The 25943-nt window shown below is 37.6% G+C and overlaps 1 protein-coding gene across 5 annotated transcripts in view; it reads right to left on the bottom strand.

Moving 5' to 3' along the window:
* AKT3 (AKT serine/threonine kinase 3) overlaps positions 1-25943 on the bottom strand; it is a 304967-nt gene that overhangs the window by 52226 nt on the left and 226798 nt on the right. For all 5 annotated transcript variants that reach the window (XM_081824493.1, XM_081824490.1, XM_081824491.1 and 2 more), the window contains 2 exons: positions 17330-17452; positions 8869-8997 (listed from right to left, as the gene is read on the bottom strand). In XM_081824493.1, the coding sequence (XP_081680619.1) occupies positions 8869-8997; positions 17330-17452 (252 nt within the window). The remainder of the gene's footprint in view (positions 1-8868; positions 8998-17329; positions 17453-25943) is intronic.

Here is a 25943-nt window from a genome sequence, read left to right as displayed (position 1 = left end):
ACCCAGCCAGCCCTCTTAATCTAAGAGTCTTTGTTCTCAATTAAAAAGAAAGATTTCTGTTCAACTCTCACCTCCAAACAGCTGGAAGATGAAATATACAAGAAATAAAAAGAAAAGCAATTATATTTTACATGTGGATACAGAACATAAAACATGTTGCCACTGTTCAGACAATATCCCTTCTCTCTCCCCAAATCTAAATTATCTCAAAACACAATACTTCCAAAGGCTCTAGAAATTCCAGAGTGAAATTAAAATCCACAGCCTCTTTTATATTATTTTCTAAAGACAATTTTCCTCCCTTACTCAAAGCACATATTTTCCCCCAAATTACAGTAACATACAAAATTTACATTCCTTAACCTAAGAGTTGCAATTCCTTCTGACTACCTCTGGTGACTTTTTTTTTTCCCTAAAAAAAGGCTAATTTACTTGCTGGTTATCAGGAGGGCTCAAAAGGTGCGATTATCGGTAACACAGAGGCACAGCATGGCAAAGTGCATTTCAACTCCATTACCACTCGCCTTATCATATAATTTGGATATAAATGCAGATCAAAATCTGCTCCTAGAGAAATAATCCACTGAAAGACTTCTGAAGGATTAAAGAAAGTGTCTCTTTTCCACAGAATCACTGTTACTAATGTTTACAACTGAACTCAAGGTTTCAATACGAATGCAGACACTTGGTATTTCCTTTGCACCCTATTGTCTCTGTCACCACAGATGTAGCTTTAGTTTGTAACTACATTTAATGCAAAAGAGAGACATAAAGGACAAGAGGTGATCTGGAACACCAGAAGTAATGTAAATATTCAACAATGATAAGAGGTCACAGTAACTCAATATCCAAACAGAACACAAACGCTGGGAAACAAGGCTTAGTTTCCATTTTTCAACCAGGAGCCAAAGAGTGCTTCACTTTCTGATATAATAAAACCGGTTTCAAGGAGGTCACAGCAGGTATCCATTACCATTAAATATTCTGGTAACATTTGGTTAATATTTGGTAATAGTTGATGTAGATGCTTCTGTTTATAAAAGAGCCAGGGGAGTTAAATAAAAATCAGCATAAGTAGCTCCTGAATGGTTACTAATTTCAAGGATGATAACAATAAACTATGAATTTTAAAATGATATCATCAGTTAAAGTTCCCAATGTAAATATTTATTTGGCGAATGGGTACTTTCAAAAACCATATTCACTCCAGTGTTCTCTTACCAACTGGGATTTACTGGAAGGTTGAAGGAACACCTCTCTCGGCTTGGCCGCCAGGCCACACAATGCACCCAAGGCAAGCAATTATAAGGAGGGGATGTATGCCCCGGAGTGGCTTGCTGCTCAATCAATAATCCAGACAGAACAGATGGGGGAAAAAATTAAACATCCAAACAAACTGTCTGCACACCTATGTTGTGAAAGTAAACTGCGAACTTGGATGAACCAATTTACCATTAATTCAAAAAAGAATTTTTTTTTTCCTGGTAACCTTGTATTTCAGGTAACGGATATGTGTGTGTTTTCTATGTAAACATACGTTTCTATACTTTATCATTTATGGAAATCCTTTACATATTCTCCACATCCTAGGAATCTGCTTAAAAAAAAAAAAAAAAAAAAGACCTGTTAAGTCTTCCAATCCAGATTCTAAAATGTAGTGCAGCTTTAGAAGTCTGTATTTCATGGGAATTACGAATTCCACTGTTTCTTGGTATTTTCTTCACGGATATTTATTTTATACCCGGTTCTCAAGCGCTCTGTTAATTCTTAAGAGACTGAGGGTAAAGGCCATTTGCTGTGAAGGAGCAGGGCTGTAGGCTTTACGGATGCTTCCTTGCGTGTCCACGCAAGGACGGCTCACAGTGTCCTCTCGAAAGCAGTCGCCTGAGTGAGAGGAGCACTACACGGGTGCAACGCACTTACGCACATCTGCCCAGGGAGTTCCCTACTTCCCTCTGATCCCAGAGCAACAGCCATCGAGGGGTTTCAGGAAACTGGGCCTTTCTCACCCAAAAGGTGACAGCCATTGTGAAATACTACAGGTCATCAGTAGCGCGCGCCCAGCGGGCACTGAGTTTTGTCTCTGTTGTCATGCTTCAGAGAATTTCAAATTAAATTCTGGGCTTAACCTAGAATCATTCCAAAGCACGGAATGCAACTATTCCTGCTGTTAAAGCCCAAAGAGCACACAACACCGAAAAGAACTTTAGGTGAGAACTAGGGGCTGCAGGAACTCACAGGCCTCTAAGGAAGTAGGAGCTGCAACTTAGCGACACCCAGAGACAGTGAAGGTTGAACTAGAAATATTATTTTCGTTCATATTTAAGTAATATCCAATTTGGGGAGAAAGTGGGATGATTTTTACCATTACCCAGAAACAGTATAAATAGCATGCCAACTCATGACAGTTACAGGCCCTTAAGTCTCCTTATACATGAGCGGACAACCTCTACCCAAACTAATCACTGTGCTCCTTCACTTAATTTCCCCCTTAATATTGATGGATCCTCCTTTTTGGAGCCATTCAGGAGGGTAAAGGTTTTCAAAAAGGCCTTAAGAGGATGAGTGTTACATGAATTATTAACAAATAAAATATGAGGGATGCACACAGTTTTAGAAGGGCTACTAAAACTTCTTATTTTTACAAAATGCTTAGGCATTTGAAGACTTAGTTTCACAATCTGTTAGAAGCGGTAGAATTTTGTCCGAGGGCTAAGCGAACTGTAACTGTGTGCTCCTATTTTTACCTGCAGAGTAAATGTGCAAACACATGCTAACCTTGGACTCATTCATTTGTCTTAAGCTCTAACGACAATATCGACAGAGCCCAGGAAATGATGCCTTTTACATCTCTTCTTTGTTGCCTTGAAGATAAATACATACAATTCCATGTCATACATTTAAATCGAGTTGGGTTCTAAATGCCCCCCCACCCCATCTGCACTACTCGTTGTCAGCAACTACATTTACCCTGAATCTGTGGATGCTCCCAGCTCATTCTGAAGAAGTAACTGCATATCTCTGGCTTTAAATTTACATGAAATTTAACGTCCATTTGTGCTACTCCCTCTACGGCACCACGAGAACTTCGAGCAAATCTTTTTCTCAAAGTCGTCGGCAAAATATCTGGTCTCTTTCAGATATTTTCAAATTATATGTTATATGAAAGATAATAAAGGTAGCAGGCTTCAGAAGACAAGCGAATAAAATGACAGCAAGTGAAATGTTTTCTAAGAATGAGGATCTGAAAACGAAGAACACATCAAACAATGCAACTTTAGCCACTGGAAAAAAACCTTTTACACTTACATGAAATCAAATTATGTATATATATTTTTTCTGAATAGCAACCACAACTCAGTACTATGCATTTTCCAACAGCCAAGCCATTTTTCTGCAATCTTTTTGTTAGTTCTAACTTGATTATCAAATAATTTTTATTTTTACACTATTACAGAAGTGCATTTCTCTAGGTTTCCAAAACCACCTTATTCAACCTTCCCCATCTGTCACCATCTGCTTCTTTTTAGCATGTACTTTTTGTGTGATCACATAAGCATGTGAAAAATAACTAACATTCAGATGATTATCTGCTGGTACATTTGAGGACTGGGCATAATAAAAGTGAACTGCCAAAACGTACTTAACACTTTTAATTTTGTTGGGTCTTGCATGTAAGCTACATTTGATTTTCAAACTGTTTTACAGTTGGAAAGTTGATCAGGTACTGCTAACTCAAGAGCAAAGCTGAGGCTAAATAATTAGCACTGCATAAAATGGTTTGGATTCAATGAGAGCCAAATCAAATAATAAAATTTAACAGTAAGATTTTATATGTGATTTCCAATTTCTTTTTGAATTTCTACGTGGAAAATATAGTATCAATTTAAAAAACAAAATTCTCTCGAAATATCTTACCGTCCATAATGTATGGCAGGTAAGGTTTCTTTCTAATATAAGAGCAAAAACACATTCATTTAAAACCAGATACAAATGCATTTTTAGAGATGTAGGATACTAAATGCGTACTTTATATGCCTGCTAGCACTGTGTCTCTCCAACCTCTTAAAAAAAAGACATGATTTTTTTTTCCTTTACCAATAAATACCTCTTAATTCTTTACCAAAAGAGGTAAGAGAACAAATACTTGTAAATACTCTTTTTCCAAGAAATGGCATTTTTATACTGTAAGAGTCATCTTTCCCGGTGTTCTATGCTACAAGAAGAAACTTAAGCTTACTTAAAATTTGTCTTTAACACCAGCTATGAGTCTGACATGTCGGACAGTTAAAATCGGTTTTGACCTGATCCCTAAGTCTTTTTTGAAGTATCTTTTCATAGCCTTCGCGGATCTTTAAGGAGCAGAGCATTTCTGCCAGGTGAAGGCAAAGTAAAAGGCAGAGGGTGACCACTGCTAGATGAGACACAGGAGGCCTGAGCTCTCTCCACAGTGTGTAAACAAGTCTTGTGTAGGAAGAGACAACGCTGACAATGAGCCACTCACAAGAGAAGCAGTGATCGGGAATGTATTGCAGGTCTGATAAGCAACTATGACTTACATACCATGGAGAAAAGTCTGGCATTGATGATGGAATGTACTAGAAATTTCAAGGTTCAAGGAAAGTGAGAGACACCATCTCAAGGGCTCTTGCCCACCCCTCTGACTCTGATCATGTTCATCTGATCACATTATTGCCTTGTTCTCAATTCCAAAGTGACTTTCCTTTATCCAGAGATCAAAGCTAAACTCCTTTGCATTTCAGTCCCCATCTCTGTATCCAGCCCCCTGTCTTCCTGCTCCCTGTTCACTGCCACTGGGCCCTCCCAGCAGGCTGACACACCCTTCTCCTCCCACGACCCTGGGCACAACTCCAGGAAAGCAATTATTTTCTTGCACAGTAATGATTGTTTTCTGTCTCTTATCACCCTGGTAAACAGCAAGCTACTTGAGGACAAAAACCATTTCTTACTATCTTTTATTCCCAGCCCCTGACACAACGCATGACCCCTAATAAATACTCTGTAAGTATCTCCTGAGTGAACGAGAGTGTTCTTCAGTGAAATGGTCCGCATCGGAGACCGGAGAAAGGGACTTAAAATTCTTGTTCTTAAAAGTAAGAGTAAACACATTCAAAGTTACCCCTATTTAACAAAAATTCCATGATTGACACAAATACTTAAAATGGAAGAATTTAAATTGCATGAGAAGTTAGCTGTTTCAGGAATTGTCATCCCCAAATGGTAACGACAGTGATAGAAAAAAGAGGGGTTGAGACCGTAATTATGGATCAACACATATCAGCTATGGGTACAGAAAATGCTGTTAAAGACCAGACGTCTGCAATATTAAAAAAAAAAAAAAAGGTACACAGAAATGTTTCTTACTTCTTTTTAAAAAGAAATCGATAATTTCTTGGGAATTGTAAAGTTTCACTTTAGAAACAACTGGACCCTTCTTGCATGAAACTCTTGGTTTTGTTCTTCAGCTGATGATATAAACATGTAAAACAGTATCTTTGTCTCTTAGATCATCTGCTTCTGAATGAAATGAGATGTGTTTATCTTTTTCAGAAATAATTTCCCTAATTGTGACACAACTAATTTTGTTATTCTCAATACAGGATGGCATCATCTGTGGCCAAGGATCGCAGGGGTTACTTGAATTCCAGAGAAACAAAGGATTTGTTTTTCATGACATTCACAAATACAACCTATTCTAGAAAATATGATCTCATATTTGAATAAATAAGGAAGTGTTCCGAAAATTTTACTTAATTCGCCACAAAAATGGGAGGATCTTAAACTCCAGATTTTATAACAGAGAAAATAATATTGTTGGCAGCCTTCAAGAAAATATTTGGAAATGTACTGTATTTCAAATTATTAGCACTTATTTATAATAATGCAACATTCTTGAAATGTAAATTTACTCTCTAATTGAAAAAAAACCCCATTATAATAACAAACTGGTATGAGTTACTACATGTATAGGGAATGCTAGGGTTCTCGATGTATTCCTACTTCTTAATTTAATTACCTTTTCCTTTTGAGCATTTATAAAGCATTCACCTTAAAAATGACAATTATTTACATCTATAAGTGGTCTTGAAATTGTGGTTTTGGGGCCATAATACATGTAGTTAAAAAAGGAAGAGTGGCCTGTATAAGATGGACCTAGTTAGACTCCTGATCCTCTCTCTGACAAATCCCTGTAGTGTACAGACTCCATTAAAAAAGAAGTTCTGGGGGCACCTGGGTGGCTCAGTTGGTTAAGCGACTGCCTTCGGCTCAGGTCATGATCCTGGAGTCCCAGGATCGAGTCCCGCATCGGGCTCCCTGCTCGGCAGGGAGTCTGCTTCTCCCTCTGACCCTCCTCCCTCTCATGCTCTCTGTCTCTCATTCTCTCTCTCACAAATAAATAAAATCTTAAAAAAAAAAAAGAAGTTCTGATCCTCAGTCCCCTCACCTTTAAAAAAACCATCAGGGATGCTATCGCAAAAGGTCATTCCAAACATGCAGCACACATACACAGCAGATGTTCAATAAGCTAATATCCATCCATCAAAGATCAACGCCTCCCTATTTGGCTTCAGCCACACCAACCTTCCCAGAGTCTGAGGGAGGAACTGGGCTCGTTCCTGCCTCAGGGTTTTACGCTAACTGCTCTCTGTGTCTGCAAAACTCATCCCCTCCACTTCCGCAATAGCTGCCTCCTTCTTAGCATTCAGCTGTCTGGTCGACCACCACTTCCCCACGCATCCTGCCCATAGAAGACCGTATCTTCCAAAGACAGCTGCAACAGTATCTCCTGTCTCCCATGGTCTTCTACGACGGGGAAGGGGGAGTCAACGTCACTACCTTTTCAACTGGTGTTGGCTCGGAATGCCTAACCAGGAAGCCTATGACAGAGACGATGTGTGGTTCTTGGAACCAGGCCATAGAAGGAGACACATGCACGAGTGTTCGCAGCAGCATTACAGCCCCAAACTGGAAGCAAACCAAATGTCCGTCGACTGCTGAATGGATAAACAAAATGTGGCATATCCATACAATGGAATATTATTGGGCCATTAAAAGGAATGAAGTACCAAGAAAATGCTAAAAACATGGATGAATCTTGAAAACCTACAACGTGAAAGAAGCCAGACACAATCGGCCCCCTATTATAGGACTCCATTGATAGGAAATGTCCAGAAGAGGCACACCTGTAGAGACAGAAAGTGGATTGTGGCTGCCTGGGGGGAGAGGAGCTAATGGGTATGGGTTGTGTTGTCAGAGTAATGAAAATACTCCGGAATTAGATGGTGCTGACAGTCGCACAACTCTGTGAACATAATAAAAACCACTGCTGAATGTTATGGTAGGTGGCCTGAACTCCAGTAAAGTTATTACAAATATACTATGAAAAGGACTTTGCAAAAAACTAATAAAACATTTCTTAATGGTTTACTAGGTGAACAACAACAATAACAACAAAACCTAACAAAACAAAACAAAACAAGGGGAAACAGCCTGTGACTCGTTCCTCAGGACATTCACTTGTGGAACCCAAGGCCGAAGAGGTCTGGACCACCTGGCGAGGCTGAGGCTCTCGGTCAAGGCTCCAGGTGATGGCCTGTCAGGGTAGCGGCAGGCAGGAGCACCGACTGTCAGATGAGTGAGGATGCTTCCGCTCGCCAGCCTCCAACCACAGTCACCCCGCTGCTGTGAAGTCCTTCTGGTTGAGGCCCCACATGCTGTGGGGCAGAGATAAGTCATCCCTGTTGTCCCCTGACTATTCTTGACTCTGAACCAGAGAGCACATAAAATGCTTGTTTTTCACCATTAGGATTTGGAGTGCTTTGTTACAAGGCCATAGTAATTTGAACTCTATCTAAAATAGCCACCACACCACACCCTTCCCTTTATCCAGCTTTATTTTTCTCCCTGGGCCTCCTAGTCATTAGATGACATTAGGGTATTTACTTATTTTTATTGTTTCGCTCCAGAGAGCGGGGTCTTTTGTGTCTTGCTCCTGTAACCACATCACCCAGACAAATACCCAATACATAGGAGATATGTAATATATATTTGTTGAATAAACAAATTCACAAATTATTATGGAACCTTCAGCATGGGGAGGTCACTGGTTGGGACTTGCTTTGGCATGAATTCCAAGATGTAGCTACTGTCCTTTCATTAACTTTCCCTACTTTCCAATAATGAAATATGGAAATCCACAACACTGCGAATGTCAATTATCATTGTTTCTTTGTTTTGAAGGAAAATCCAAGATAGCTTATAAAACTGCAAACATTCCTGCTGATGCTATTCAATTACCTGATTTTAATAAATGAATCAAAACGGGCATAATCAAGAAATAAAATATATGTGGCCAAAACATAAAAACTGACTTACTCTACTGAAGTTAGCACCTTTGTGCTCATAAAATATAATTGCTACATATTTTTGCTCTATAATCCCATGCTAAACAAGTGAGAGCAAAATAGATGTGATTCGTGTTGGTGGAATTTAAGAAACAAAACAAACGAGCAAAGGGAAAAAAAGAGAGAGAGACAAACCAAGAAACAAACTCTTAACTCTAGAGAACACACTGGTGGTCACCAGAGGGGAGGTGGGTGGGGGGATAGGCGAAATAGGTGACAGGGATTAGTAAGAGTCCACTTATCATGATGAGCACTGAGTAATGTACGGAAATGTTGAATCACTATATTATATACCTGAAATCGACATAACACTGCATGTTAACTATACTGGAATTAAAAATAAGACATAGTAGATACCGCAATGTTTTTTAATGCTAAATGGTTTACTTTGCAAAACATATGGCCATATTAGATTTTTCCTCCGAATGAAAGCATAGCCTACCTCTGGTGCCAGATATTCTGGTGTGCCACAGAATGTCTTCATGGTGGCTGCATCTGTGATCCCTTCTTTGCAAAGTCCAAAATCTGTAATTTTTATGTGGCCATCTTTATCCAGCATTAAATTCTCCAACTGTGTAGTAAGAAAAATGACATAATTTGTTTTATAGTTTTCAAAAATAGGAAAATACTGTTTTGAAAAATTACTGAATGCTGAGTAAGGTATTTTGGAAAGAGGACATAGCTGTAGTTAATAGAACTTGCAGCACTTACAAACCCTATAGCTTCCTAACTCATGTGTGAAAAGAAGTATGTTTTATCAAATACTTCACGATGATAAAATTATTGATTTTTAAACCAATGGGAGTAAGAGCCATTATTGTGTAAGCTCTGAGAACTAAAACCTAAATAACTTTTCAAAGCACACAGCAATCCTTTTTTTTTTCTTAATAAATTGTGATCTAAACAATCCCAAAGAGACGAGCATCTTCTTCTAGATATATACAGATGGTTTTCAACAATTGCTCTTGGGAATCTATTGCTATTATAAAATATTCACTTACAGAAATGTTTTTTGGTGGTTGTTGTAAATCAAACCTAAATCTTATTTTGTAAGGTAAGGCGATATCCTCTTTTGAAGATCTTTGTAATAAAGAAATACCAACCCTTTTAAACATAAAAAGAAAAAGAATATCAAAGTCAAACATTCAACAGTTAATGAAAATATATAGCACAAATATTATAAAACTGGAATCTCTTTGAACCCGTTAATTCAAAAACACCAAAGAGAATTTTAAAGATTTAACCAAGTATCAAGATCATTTGCCTCAAGTGAAAATGATAAAATGTAAGAGGGAAAGGAGTTTGTGCAATATCAATGCAATTAAAAATAGCAACAATAACTGATCTTTTCCTCCCAATGTGAACCCAACCTTATGATTATCATCACACAAAGATACATATGAGGTCTAGCTTGTGATCCTATAGCCTTATATAGACAAGGCTCCTAAGCTTGCTCAGTCATCTAGATGTAACCTGAAGGCACATACAAGAAACACATACACAAGAAACACATGTGAAAAATGTATTAGCAGGAAAAATGACAATTAGCTTATTTAAGGAGTAAAGACTTATTCTCCTTCATGTGATGACATATGACAGTGCTTACCTGAACTTTGAAGTCAATATCAATTTCAAAACAGAACTCCATATAAGAATATAAACAGATATCAATCATAGAAAATGTGATAGTATACTTTGTCACAGTATCCAAAGTCTTATACACGAGAAACCAAATACAGTTAAGGAAGTAATGCTCACTGAAGGAAAGATGAGAACAGACCTAAGTCTCTGGGTACAGTACTGGCTGAACTAAATGCTCAGTACATGTCTCATGAACTGTAGAGACTTCGGTGAAGTGAGTTTTTCACTGGTCTACAGGAAGGTGAACAAACCCTAAATATATTTTGAACCTTTCAAAAATAGAAGTTCTTTTATTTTATCTAAATTCAGATATCATGCATCTTCCTTATGCTCCTCTACTAACTGGAACTTAAAAATCAAGCCTAATTTACACAGATGGCAACAGGGCCTGAATACTGAAACCAGTCAGAAACATCAAGAAAGACTCTGTCTACTTCCCTTTCTTCCGATCACCACTCCCTGCTTTGTTCTTTCTTTTCTTTATGCTTTTGGTTTTCTATCCCTTTTCCTTCACTTTCAAAAACACCCTCCTCTTCTCTCTCTACTGAGAAGTATATACCGGGAGAGTCTACTATTTTGTTGAATGAAAATATAAATGCCCTGCTTTCTTCATTTTAAAAAATATGCATATTGTTTTAATATATGAATATATCATATAAAAACAAAACCAAATTAAATTCTTAACATGCTGAAAGGTCTTTTAAAAATATTTAGTAAATCTCTTTTATTAACATAATACATAAAAATTCTTATAAAAACTTCAAATAATACATAATAGTACTGAAGAGAATGTGAATGTGCCGTCTATAGTCCATTCCATTCCCGCTCCTGTCTGTGTCTGGAGTATGTTATGTCACTCCTCTCTATACGCTTTATATGCATTGGAAAGTATTCATGGAAACATGATAGCATGCACCATTTCTCTACATTTTGACAAGGCTATCTGGAAGCGAATGGAGACAGAAGTTTTTAAAAAAACACTGTTTTTTAATACCAAAAAGTGTGTATATTTTTTAAAATCCCGATTTGCACCTCGTTCTCTAGCCTCCTATCTCAGCTCTAAGATGCCAGGGGTTGAGGGATGAGGAAGGAACTGAGACGCAGGATAGAGTTGGAAAAAGGAACAGGGTGAACATGACCAAGAGTCTCAGTCTGCCCAGAACTGAGGGGGTTTCCCAGGACACAGACTTACAAGTTCTGTAACTGGGGAAGTCTGGGGCAAACCAAGACAGTTGATCTTCCTACTTATTTTATAAATATGGAGTCAAGTCAGAGAATGCATATGTCAACTCAGGCTTTGCCCTTACTCACTGTGTGACTTTGGGCATGTTGTTGATTTCTGTGTCTCTCAACTTCGTCTATGAAACAGAGGTAAATAACAGTAGCATCCAACGTGATTGCTTTGAGAATTAGAGATACTGAATGCGGAACTTTACACACCGCACACATTCAATAAATGTACTGATCATTTATTAAACGTGGAGAACTTAATGGCTAAATTATAAGTTATCACAATGGTGTGTGCTCTTCGAGACAACACAGGAAAGTTCAGGAACGGAACTTCCTGAGAACTAAAACCTAAATAACTTTTCAAAGCAAATAGCAATTCTTTTTTTTTTTTCTTAATAAATTGTGATCTAAACAATCCCAAAGAGATGAGCATCTTTGAGCAGCTCAGTGACTTTGTTAAAAATACTGTCAATATGCAATAATTTCTATTGACTAAAATAACAAAACACAAATACTTCATAATTTTTGAGCCAGTTTTTTCATGGTGTCCACCTTCTCCCATCATTTATTTTTGCTCTTTGGACATCCTGAAATGTCATTTTACTGAGCACGACTGACAAAAACAACTTACTCATCAAAAAGAATCAACAATAGTCAGAGATGTATCACTTTACAGAAAGGATATCCCCAAACCTACTCTTGTATAAGGATAAATCGGGGGTAACTAAATATCCAGTCTTGTTTAGAAATAAGTAATAATTCAACACAGATGCAAAACAAACTTTCTGTAAAATGTTAAGAACCATCAGCGTTGTGATTAACGAATGTGGAAGATGCACAGAATCACCTGGAAGTCTTTTCAAGGCAGATCAATGGCTTAGATCGGATCAAAATCACCTGGAAATCACTTCCTCTGTGCATTTAACACTAAAGGAGATTTAGTCACACATTCTGTGTCAAGGAGAAATTAAAACATTTACAAATGATCTCTCCTTGGTTCTCTTTCCTCAATTTCATGGCTGTCCTTCTTGCTTGGGTTGGCTGCAAAGTGCACAACGCACAGTGTCACTGACTGCTCAGGTACTCTCCATTTATAAATTTCAAATTCATCTGTTTTTACCTCCAAACAATCTTAGTTTCCAAGACTGAGAGCAGGCATTATGTTTATGCTCCATGGATGCATCCACTGGCAAAAGCCATGATGAAGTCAAATAGGAGGTTTGAGAGAAAAGATTATATATTAAAAATTCAAGTGATGCTTACTCTCTGTCCAGTTAGAGGGGGTTGCTTTCTAACAGTTCATTCTTTGAGAAGAGAGAAAATATTAGACCTATACCTCACAGAGTTCCCATAAAAAAGGGGAACATTTTCCCCCAGCAGAAGCGGACAGCCGTTACCTGATAGGTCTTGATTCAGTGTATATACAAAAAAATTATAGTAGATTTTGACATCTTTTTGCTCTCTGTGCTTTGTGGACAAGAAATCAGAGCAAGAAAGTACTATGCTCCTTCTTGTTCATGCTGGTGCCCCCACCCCCCATAGAATTAAACTCTAAAAATCCTTGCTGTCTTTAATACAGTGCTTCTCAGCACTTCACAGTACAATAAAAAATGAAATGTGTAGGGCGTAAGCAGGATCAGCAGATGGGCTGCTTGAAGCCAGAACTGACTGGCCCAGAGGCGCCATGGCTCGGGCTCACCTGTAACCCATTTGTGGTGCACAGGCTGGGAAGCTTTGCTCTGATGTATGCCAGGCTGGCTAGGCTGGCTAAGTTTTGTATACTCTCTAATATTCTAATATAGACACACATTCTAGTGTCTTGCTACCATATGTATCTCTTAGGTATCATTTCATTTAAATGGCTGACACCGTGATTCAACAAAGGAACGAAAACAGCAGTTCCTAAGGGCTCTGAGGGCAGTCGGAGCAGGTATGAACAATCCCCTTCACTCACTCTTAACGCCCCATTTTGGCTCAGTTACAACAAACCCAATGTTCGGTACCCAGACTGCCTCCGGCCCGAGAATGAAGTCAGGAATCTGTCCTCTGCATATTGCATTCTCAGGTTTAGGGCTACCAAAGTGCCAACATGTCATACAAGTTAACCTGCAGGACCTTAATGACCCTGAAGTTAAGAGTGTGGAAATACTGAAGGAAAACACGTCTCCACTTTCAACTTGCTTGAGCTAGAAAAGGATTCATAATGTACAATGGCAGAGACCCCACTAAGGTGGCCAGGCTGCTTAAGAACTAGACTACACATAAGGAATGCAGCCCAATAGTACAATATAATTTTAGAGGGTGAAGGGGTTCTTAATAGCAGTGGCTTAAAATTTTTATAGAAGAGGGAATCCAGGGTGATTGGTTAGAAGTGGTAGCTGGGGGATGAGTCTTGAGACTTGGTAGGTAAAGCAACAAGAACCCTGCTCTCAGTTAGACTGCAAGCTTATCTGGGGCGAGCGTTAGGGAGCTGATGAAGACTGAAAAGATTCTCAGCCCATCCTTTTGTGCTGGCACGGAGACCTGGAAATTACCTAAATCTATTTGTTGGTTTCTCATGTTAATAATGTAAATGGTTACGGGGCGCCTGGGTGGCTCAGTTGGTTAAGCGACTGCCTTCGCCTCAGGTCATGATCCCAGAGTCCTGGGATCGAGTCCCACATCGGGCTCCCGGCTCAGCGGGGAGCCTGCTTCTCCCTCTGACCCTCTCCCCTCTCATGCTGTTTCTCTCTCTCTTAAATAAATAAATAAAAAATAAAGAAAATAATAATGTAAATGGTTACATTAACCATTAAACTCTCTAGGCAGAAAACAAGATTAGATGAATCACCAATAGAATGTAGTAGCGATTTATGTATGATTTTCTGCCCCTTGCCCTGTTATAAACTCTCGGAGAAGTTAATTCTTCAAGAATTCCAGTATCCTTATATGCACTTTTGCATATGTCCCTATTCAGCCTAATCTGTACTTGGATGGCACGGCCTTTGAAAAGAAAGCTTTCACTTGCAAAGTAAGAACTAAGCAGAAAGGAAGATTTTAATATATTTTGCATTACTGCCGAAATCTTAAGAGATTTCTTCAAATTTTGATGCTATCATGAAGATATACCAGTTTTTCCTAATTAATCACAAGGAATCTGGGTCCTTACTAAAACAGAATTTCGTATTATGACATATATTGATAAACTAAGCAAACTTACTTTTAGAAGTGTAACAAAGTGTAATAATTTATCTGCTGCTATGAACACCAACTTATTAGGAACTATGAACTGATAAAATATCTTAAATTAACTTGCACATGAAGTAAGGCTTTCCCTCCAATGATAAATGGGGCGTCAGCAAATAGGTACAGATTTCCTTGAGAGGCACAGCTATGACAGGCATCTCAAATGGATTTGCGTTTGAATAAACATAAGATCATTAGTAAGGAGAGGATCAAGACAAATCTGAGCCTGATCCATTAAAGTGGGTACCTAAATCAGTTTTTGATGATGCTGTTTTTAATGTATCTGGTGTAAATATATTTAAAACATCCATTCTCTTATCTTTGGCAGCTTTATCCGAATTTTAGATTTACAAAGATCTCCCAGAGCTACTCCAATGCATTCCCTCCCCCACGCAGATCTCATTTCAACTCTAGAAAGGCAGAAGGGTGTAAGGAGCAGGACACTGGGCCTGGAGCTAGGATTCATGGTTTCCATAATCTTGACCATGTCACCAACTTAGTCCTGGACTTCAAGTAAGTCATCTGCTAGGCTTCTAGGTTTCCATGAACTCACCTGTCAAGTACAGACCAACTTGAAATATCGACGATCCCACCTACAGGATTGCATTCTATTATGCAAAATCCTGTGTGCTACGGATACAAATAACACTTGTATGAATTTGAATGCTTGGCTTTTAACATTATATGTATTCTTCTTGGTGTATATTCGTGTGGCTTCTGTCCTGTGTTATATATTTACTTAGGCCTTAAGTTAAAAAAAATAAACTTAAGAGAGCAGAGACTACCTAATTGTCTAGTAAAGTCAGTGGTCTATGCATATGGTAACTACATGGACTGGTATTTATACATACTGCTGTTTAAGAATTTTGGTCATCAGAAAGGACAGGGCAATGAAACTCCTACTAAATGCACTTTGATATACCAACATGTTGATTCATTTAAGAAGAAATGATTAACAAACACTACTGACTGACCAAGACCATCCCCATTATATCATTCCTTAATCAGGGCTGGCAATCAAATGGGCATTCTTTCCCTTGTTTCTTTAGATTAATAGTTCCTACTTTCAGCCTAAGCATTTTGAATATGTTACTGAGTACCTCCAAATTATTCTCATTTCCTTAAATCAAAGAAACCCCTTTTTAAAACTACAAGTAGGACCCATAAAATGTAACACTTCACGCTTGGGAAGAGCAACCTCTGAGAAGAGCTAACTATTTCTAAGTAAGTTTGAAAATGCCATGTAACTTACTAAGTTTCATCATTCCATATAACTATTTTCTTTAAAAAACATCTAGATTCAAGACATGTAAACATCATCGGATTATTTGGCCACACAGACATCAACTACAGAGGCTTAATTCTATTACATTCCTGGTTATAAAGACTTCAAGCTAAATATAATCATACTGTTGATCTGGATTCATCTCCGGTGCACTGTGGCATTTGGACGGCTGCTCATGCCTGATCTAGGTGGTTCAGAGTTGCATAGTTCATTTTTCCTAAATATAGTATTTATAGCTTCTTTTAATCTTTAACGCATAACATGCTATACAAACATACATACTATAAATTTCATTGTCGGCGTAGAGAATAATACTTTGCGAGGGGGTTATGCCTTAAGGTCATTCACAGCATAAAGGTACATGATAAGAACACCCTAGAGAGAACCTAGACAAGTGCTTAGACAGATAACTTAGGAACCACAGGCATTTAAAAGGAGTGAGAGGTGGGAGTGAGGAGATAAGTGTGATTTCTTTTAGAGTATGTAGATGTGTTTCGTACAGATGGGATTTCATAAAAGACTTCTATTTCTCCAAATCAAATCATACTTTAAATGAACTGATAGTTAATAAATCCAGCAACTCTGTATCAAATCTTAGTAAGTCAAGATTGCTATATGATTTACTTTTTACAAAAGTAAGATAGTCACATCTAGAATGTGTTCAAAACGTGCCATGGTACACATTTCCGTATCGTGGTCAATCTCTTTCAACAGTGTCATGAGCACTGCCACTGCCTTTCATGAGCTACTCCAGGGCTCAGCAAACTATGGCCCATGAGCGAAACCGAGCCTACTGCTCGTTTTTGTAAACAAAGTTTTATCAGAACACAGCCAGCCACGCTCAAGCACCTACTGCCCTGCCGGAGCGGGACGGAGCAGGTGCAGAAGCGACAATGGGAAGCAAAGCCCACTGAAAGTATGTCAGTCCCTGAGCTGTTCCAAGCGTCTCATCAGGAAGGAACTCAGAGAAGTCAAGTCACTATTGCCCATAAAACAATATGGTGCTTTTTGAAATGGAAACTAAATGAATTAATAAAAGGCTATATTAAAATGCTCCAGGTATTTAAACCCATCACAAAGTGAAGACAAAAATCAAATTAAATATTTCCCCCCAATAAATATCTTACATATGATAAAAGTTTCTCCATTATACATCATAGCGTTGATGGTAGGATGTAATAATGAAACCTACTTTAGAATGTCCCTGGCAAAGTCACTTGGCTCTTAATTGAATGTTTACCATTACTCAAAAATTTCCAGAAAAATAAAACTATTATTGGTAGGTCAGAGCAGTCAAGCAGAAATTATGGCACACGTCAAAAACTCAGACATAAAGGAACTATGTACATATCAGTGAATGGAATTCCTGTCAAATGTGATGAACTACATTCTTAAACAGAGTGCTTCTTTTTTTCCCAACTAAATCTGCTTTTCTCCAAACTGTGTAACTTTGTAATTACTTTGTGTTTGTCCCTATAGTCTCTGCAAAAACAAATTTTGATTACTTTTTTTTTTTTTTTACCTTGAGATCACGGTACACAATCTTTCCGGAATGTAGATAGTCCAAAGCAGAGACAATTTCTGCACCATAGAAACGTGTGCGGTCCTCGGAGAACACCCGCTCTCTCGACAAATGGAAAAACAGCTGCAGGGTAAACAGCAGGGACAGGATTGTAATAATTACTGATTTAGTGGGGGAAATTAACACAAACATGAAACACCTCCCATCACCATATTGTGATGATAGATGGTGCGCTCTCAGTGGGCACTGAGCACTTTTACACAGCTGCTGCTTATCTTCTCCAGGTTTCCAAGGGGAGACTGCGAGCTGTTAAATCAGCGTTTTAATCAATATACCAATCTTGTTGAAGGCATTCTGCTTGCTACCCATTTAACCTTCACTTACCAGAAGAAAAAAGTACGCATCATCAGATTGCATTTCCCCCTTGCTATACTGTTGCTTCACTCTTTCAAGGATGAGGCATTGAGACATGATTAAAATAAATGTACACAACAGAGATGTAATATTTCTACTTAATTATTTGATTTACATTTGATTTCAAAGAAAGGACTGCTGATTTGCTAAAACTGATGGATGTGAGCTTGTTATATTCTACAACCGTCCTTGCTTCCTCAGATCCCTAGAAATGTTTTCAAAGTTTCAATCAATGTTTTCTAAAATGACAAATCATAAGGCTTCAAGTTTTCACTTTAGTAATGGCCAAAAGGGACTGAGAAGCTCCTGTTATTTCCTCTTATAGTTCTACTTCAGTAATAACCACAACACAAACCTCCCCTCATATAATCATTTAAACCACATGCTCTTTCACTTCTATTTATCACCTATAGGACAGACCACTCCACAGTCAACAGGCATTTCCTGGGAGCTCACTGTGTCCACACACCCAACTCTCCATTTAGGCCAGCTCCTCATTTATGGAACTGCCTATCTCATCTCAGTTCAACAACGCATATGGGGAAGGAGCAGGTTCCAGGCACTATGATTTGACTTCCAATGTACTATCTCACTCTATTAAGAAATCCGCCAAGAACAATGGAAGACTGTTGACAGTGCTGATACACTGCTAGGTATCACAGTAGGTACCCAATACACGTCTGTGGTTAAAGAAATGAACCAATCAATCAGTGTATCCTTGACTACAAGACCACAAATTAACTACACCTTCACATGGATTATGGACTCTTAGTGCTCCGACAAGTGTGTAAGAATGACGGTTAACCAAGATTTGTTCTTCACACACCAAATCATAATTTAGGCAACATAAAATAGATTTCTACTGACAGATTTCTTCCCTGTTTTCCACCTACACTGAAGAGTCTATCATTTTTTTAAGATCTATTTTATGCATAACCCATTGTCACAATAAAGAGCAGGAGGGAATATGACTTAACAATTGCCAAAAAAGACTGGCTTAACATTAGTTATAGTAAAACTAAAATACTTGGCAGATAGTCTCTAAACTCTAATGCTCTCTACTTTCTTGTCATATTTTATCAAATCTAAGATGTTCTTGATTGGAACTCCATCATCATTTTAAGTTAATAGTAAGAAACAAAAAAAGTTGTCAATTAAAGCTATAATAAACCATCAAATATCAAAGGCATTCTGACTGCAGAAACGTTAAACATGTCTTACAAATGATCCAATATAGTATGCCAAAAATCAAACCAATGCATACAATTACTCAGGGATATTTCTTAAAATTCACTCATTTTATACAGGCAGATATAATACTCTTAATGCATTACCATTCAAATGAGGATGAGAAGTAGAAAGAAGCATAGATCATCAGTAAAACCATTCTGAAAAATTTCTGGGTCAGAATAATTTCTGCCATGCTTTATTCAAAATATCACTAACTTGGATGAAGGAACCCCTGTGATCTCTAAGTACATTTATGACAATCGTCTAATGGGGTGAAAATATAAACAATATTTCTAAATTTTATAAAAATAATGTCAAGCCTACTACTTACTCATCTACTCTATAAAAGACATAGATAGAGCCTCCCTAAATCAATATAATACATGCAGGCTTCTAGATCTTTATTTAGACCATATTCTTCAATTTGTCTCCCAGCCAATTTCTATAAAAATATCAGCTAAAAAAATGATACTTAAGGAGAAGAACTCTATTTCTCAATCTGCTGTCCTCTGATGTCTACCCTTGTTACCTTATAGAACTGATTTTTGCTAAGATAACCAAGAATCTCTTAATTGCCAAATCCAATGATCTATTTATAGTCTGCACTTCTTCCTGGTCTGCACCTGAGGACATTGGCTCTTGGCCTCCTCCTTGAACATGTTCCTTGGCTTTGGTGATTCAGCTCTCTCCTGATTTTCTCCCTAACTCTCTGGATATTCCTTCTCAGTTTCTACCTTGGCTTTGAACCAACTTCCCATTTAGTGAGCATTAATTATTTTAAAGTCACTGTATTGGGCACTAGGAAGAGAAAAAGATGGCATACAGATTAGAGAAATCATATAAAAAAATAAAAGACTAAAACACAAGGGAAAAGGGGGAAGGACATAGACAAGTAAAATGAGAGGAATACAAATGAATACAGTTCATGAAAATATGCCACCTTATAATAATCAATGAAGGCAAGATAAAAACATAAATGAGACAATTTAGCATATCCAGAAATAGCATTTCAGTGAAAGTGTTGGGAGATGAGTATCTTTATACACTGGTAGCGGGGATGTAAGCAGATAGCAGAAACTCTTCACAGGGCAAATGGCAATAGATACTAAAAGTACCATAGTTCTTCTTCTAGAAATTTCCTTTTTAAAAAAGGAAATGCAGAAGTCTTCTATGAAAGGATATTCTCTGTAGCAGTATATATGAAAAAAATGCAAACACAGCCTTCATACTATGTTGAAAAATAAAGTTAGATTTTCATCTAATACTTTATCAAAATAAATTTCTGATGTAACTCATAGCTAAATATAAAATATTCAACTAATTGAAAACCTAGAAAATAAGGATAGAAAGTTCATGGGACCAGGCTTACCCTCTTGCCCTGCACAACTGGGCAAAAACACATAAAACAGAAAAATGGTAACTGGGAAAAGTATATAACAGAATTCTCTTAAGATATTGGACAACAGGCAGTGCAGGACCAAGATCTTTGTGAAGAGAGAAACAAATGAGTGAGCCCTAAAGCCACCAGACTTCTGTCCAAGGGCACTTTGTGGAACACATTACCGGCAGGAAAGGATTGATCCGAAGCATAACTCAGAGGTCTCACTGCTGGAGAGTGAAAAGCAGATTTTGAGTAGGATGAGGTAGATGGCATTTGCAGGACAGAACGAACACCAGTGAGGAAGAAGCTACACAAAATCTGCACAGTCGAGTCTGCTGCGGGGTATGAGAAATGCGTGCGTAAGGTTAAACTCTGTGAGAACAAGCAGAGAAGGAATGGAGGTCTGTATGCCAAATAATTCCCGGCGCTCGCTCAGAGTTGAGAGACATTCAATTTCTAACCAGTAAGAACAGTGTCATTACCGAATAACCAGTAGACATTTCAAAACAGTCAAAGTTAAACCCACAAAAGTTAACAAATACGGAGAGGACAACAAAATCCAGGCATTCATGTAAAATTCCGATGATCTGGTATCTTGTCAGAAACGTGTAAACTGGGAGAAAGAAGAGATAAAGGAAAATAGAAGTAGAAATAAATGGAACGTCTAGAGATAAAAAATAATAAATGCATAGATCTGCATATCTCAATGAACCTCAACATGATGAAAACTCATAAACATGCATGAACAATCGGAACATAAGAAGTCAGAGCACATTCAAATCGCAGAAAAACCAGTGACAGAAAATCTTTTAAAAATTCTGAGGGGGGCAAAAAACATTACCTACAGAGGAACAATAATAGGAGAATAATCCTAGACTTCTCAGAGGCTGTAAGAGCAAAAAGGCAATGCGACAATACATCCAAATGGCTAAATGGAAAACAAAAAGGTATCTTAAAATTCTGCATCCAGTGGGAATATCCATCAAATAGGAAGCACATGTATGTGAGAAAAATGTTGAGGCCAGGAAAAGAGACACTAGAAGAGGTCAGGTGAAATGATCACAGGCTCGCACACAGAGCCCAAAGTCTTGGCACCCTCACCCGGCAGGACGGAAAAGCTTCCTAAGAGACGTGGCACCCAGGACAGCCTGTGAGGTTACTGCCACCGTAGTGCAAATACGTTAGTGTCAGAGCAAAGGTCAGCATGGCCAGTCTCAGTGTAAAAGCAAGCCTGGGAAAGATCACTGTTCATGAGTAAGAACAACTTCATCCAATAAAAAAATTATCTGGCACAAAAAGAACCAGGAAAATAAAACCCATTACTAGGAGAAAAATGAATAGACATAGACTCAGAAAGTGACACAGATGACAGAATAGAATACTGTGATAAAACAGATATTAAGATATAGTCTAAAAGTTCAAAAGGTAGAGAGAGGAGCATAATAAGGAACTAAATGGGAGATACAAAAAAAAAAGTCCCAAATTAAACTCCAAGAGATAAAGTCTGATGTCCTAGATGAAAAATGAAAAACTGGATTGAATTATCACCATGCTAGACATTGTAGAGAAAAAATGATAAAAACAGACTTCAAGACACAGGAAACAAATCTAAAATTAAAGACAGGAAAACAATAATGAAAATGATGAACAGAGCATTAATAAGTCATGGGACAGTATCCCGCAGGCTAAGAGATGCATAAATGCACTTTCAGGATAGGACATGAGAAATGAAAGAATGGAAAAAAATACTTAAATAATGTCCAAAAAGTTTTCAAATTTGATTAAAAGTATAAGCCTACAGATTCACAAAGGCTTTAAAAAAAACCAACTGAAAGAAATGTGAAGAAAATCCTACAAGGCACACCATAATTAAATAGCTGACAGTAAGTGCTAAAAGGAAAGTGTAACAGGACGGGGGGGGGGGCGGGATGGTGGTGGTAAAGAGACTCAGTAAGCACAAGGAACAAAGAATGAGAGCAGACGTCTTGTCAGAAACGTGTAAACTGGGAGAAAGAGGAGAGGCATCTTTATAGTAATTAAATATAGAACTGGCAAACTACAATTTTATACACAGCTAAAATAGCTTTCCAAAAATGACAGCAAAATAAAGCCTTTTGGGGACATGCAAAAGGTTAGGGAAATCATCAGAAACACTGCACTATAAATGTTCGAGGTAATGCTTCAGAATGGTACCAGATGAAAAACTGTGTCTACACAAGGTAAAGAAGAGACTGCAGATCATAACTTTGTGGGTAAATATATGTTGACTTGTCTTATGTTTTTAATCTCTTCAAAAGACAGTGCTGGTTTAAAACAAAAATAACAATGCACTGTGGCATTCATAGTATATGTAAAGGTAAAATGTATTAACAATAGCACAAAAACTTGAAGGGGGAAAATGAAGGTGTGCTGGTGGAAGGGTCTTACAATATGTAAAATGGCATAGCCTAACTTGAATATAAAATGGGATAAGTTAGGGGCGTCTGGGTGGCTCCATCGGTTGAGTGTCTGACTCCTGTTTTTGGCTCAGGTCATGATCTCAGGGTCATGAGATTGAACCGTGTCCAGCTCCACTCTCAGCGGGAAGTCTGCTTGAGATTCTCTCTCTCCCTCTCCCCCTTCCCACACTCAGGCCACTCTCTCTCTCTCTCTCTCTCTAAATAAATAAATAAATCTTTAAAATCTTCTTAAAAATGTGTTAAATATGAGTTGTATTTAAGTTAAATATGAGTTTGTATTTAAAAACCAACTCAAAAAATCCACCTCCCCAATTTGGTAGAGAATTCTACCAACTCCTGAAAAAGAAGTAATAACAATTTCATGCAAATACTTGCAGAAAACAGAAAACAGAAATACCTCTCAAACATCACCTGAGGCCAGCATTACCTTAATACAAAACCAGACAAGGACATCACATGAAACAGTATCAATAGCCCTCATAATCATAGATGTAAAAAGACTTTAACAAAACTTGACCAAATCATATCCGACAAAAGATGGTAATACTATATCATGACTGATGATGGTTAATCCAAAGAATGAAAGACTGAATTAACATTTGAAACCAATGTAACTTGCCATATTAACAGACTAAAAAAGGCAAGACGATATGATCATCTCAAACGATGCAGAAGCAGCTTTTAAGACAACTCAATGGCCACTGATAACTAAAATCTCCTAACAAACTTGGAACAAGAGAGAACTTCCTCAACCTGATAAAGGGCATTTAAAAATGTATAGCCAACATCACATCTAATATGACAGACTGAATCTCTATCCTCCCCGCGAGTGGGAACAAGGATGTTCACTCCTTTCATTCGGCATGTGCAGGAGTTCCTAGCCAAGTGAAATATGGCACAGATAGACAAATATATAAACGTCATACAGATTGGAATAGGAGTTAACTGCCTTTATTCACAGATAGCAAGCCTGTCTACATAGAAATTCCGAAGAAATTTACAAAAAGAAATTATAAAACTAGTGAGATTCGGAAGGCCATGGGATACAATGGCAGTACACAAAAGATCAATTGTTTTATATGCTAGCAACAAACAACTTGTAATGAAAAACACAACAGAAATATGTAAGGAAAAACTGAAAAAACATATGCAAGACCTATATACTGAAAACTATAAAAAGTTTCAATAGAAACTAGAGAAGACATAAGTAAACAGACTGAGTGCATGGGTCAGAACACTAATATTATTGACATGTCCGTTCTCCCCAAACTAATCTATAGACTCAAAGCAATCCCATCACAGTCCCAGCAGGCTTTTCTGTAAAGACTAAGAAGCTGATACTAAACTTATATGGAAATGCATAGGATCTAGAAGGGTCACAACAATTCCAAGAAACAACAGTGTACTTCCTGATTATAAGATACACTTTAAAGCTATAATAATCAAGTCAGTATGGTATTGGTGTAAGGAAAGACACATCAATTGATGGAATGTAACAGGGAGTCCAGAAACAAATATATGGCATCAATTTTTGACAAAAGTGTCAAAGTCATTCAGAACATAGCCTTTCCAACAAAAGATGCTGGAGTAACTGGATATTCATATGGAAAAAAGATGAACCTCAATCCTTACCTTACCGTATACATAAAAATCAAATTAAAATAGGCCACAGAACTAAATGTTGTAGGTACAACTATAAAAGTTCCTAGAAGAAAATATTTGTGACTTAGGGTAGACAAGTAGTAGACCAAAAAAATAAAAGCCAGAAACGACAACAATTGATAAATTGGGCCTTTAAAATTAAAAGCTACTATTGTCAAAATATATATATTTGGTGTCATTTGATAATTCCAATATTGATGTTATGAGAATTCTGGTTATTCCACATTCTCACCAACACTTGGTGGGGTCAGTCTTTTTAATTTAGTTATTCTAGTCAGCATATAGAAGTGTAATATTGCTGTTTAAGTTCCATTTGTCTGATGATTAATGATACTAAATATCTTTTCACACACTTCTTGGCTGTTCAAATACATTTTTTGTGACCTCTCCCAATATTTTGCCTATTTATTAATTGGGTTGTTTTCTTCTTGTATTAAAAGACTTATAAGTAGTTTGCGAAATATATCACAATAATTTCTCCCCTACTGTATCTTGTCTTTTCATCATCTCCCTGATATATTTTGACAATAGTAGCTTTTGAAAATAAACTGCTATATTTTGAAAAAGTTATGCTCTTTTTTTTAACTGAAGAACTGACATACAACGTCCTACTAGTTTCAGGAGTACATCATAGTGATAGTGACTTGATATTTTTATATATAATGAAATGATCCTCATTATATATTACTTTTACTTTTGTGTGTATATATATATATCACATCTTTTTTATCCATTTATCTAACAGTAGACATGTAGGTTGCTTTCAAATATCCTAAATATTATAAACAATGCTGCACTGAACAGAAAGATGTATATATCTTGAGTGTTTTCAATTTTTTTTATTATGTTATGTTAATCACCATATATTACATCATTAGTTTTTGATGTACTGTTCCATGATTCACTGTTTGCATATAACACCCAGTGCTCCATTCAGTACGAGCCCTCTTCAATACCCATCACGAGGCTTAACCATCCCTCCAACCCCCGCCCCTCTAGAAACCTGTTTGTTTTTCAGAGTCCATAGTCTCTCATGGTTCGTCTCCCCCTCTGATGCCCCCCCTTCATTTTTCCCTTCCTCCTATCTTCTTTTTTTTTTTAACATATAATTTATTATTTCTTTCAGAGGTAGAGGTCTGTGATTCAACAGTCTTAGACAATTCACAGCGCTCAGCATAGCACATACACTCCCCAATGTCTATCACCAAGCCACCCCATCCCTCCCACCCCCCACCACTCCAGCAACCATCAGTTTGTTTCCTGAGATTAAGAATTCCTCATATCAGTGAGATCATGATATATGTCTTTCTCTGATTGACTTATTTTGCTCAGCATAATACCCTCCAGTTCCATCCACGTCGTTGCAAATGGCAAGACTTCATTCCTTTTTGATGGCTGCATAATATTCCTGTGTGTGTGTGTGTGTGTGTGTGTGTGTGTGTGTGTGTGTACACACACATCTTCTTTA

This window comes from Leptonychotes weddellii, chromosome 6 (genome assembly GCF_054177405.1).
Source record: "Leptonychotes weddellii isolate Sample4059 chromosome 6, ASM5417740v2, whole genome shotgun sequence".
NCBI lineage: Eukaryota > Metazoa > Chordata > Mammalia > Carnivora > Phocidae > Leptonychotes > Leptonychotes weddellii.
Note: the sequence above shows the minus strand (reverse complement) of the source record. Positions and strands in the feature narration are given on the sequence as shown.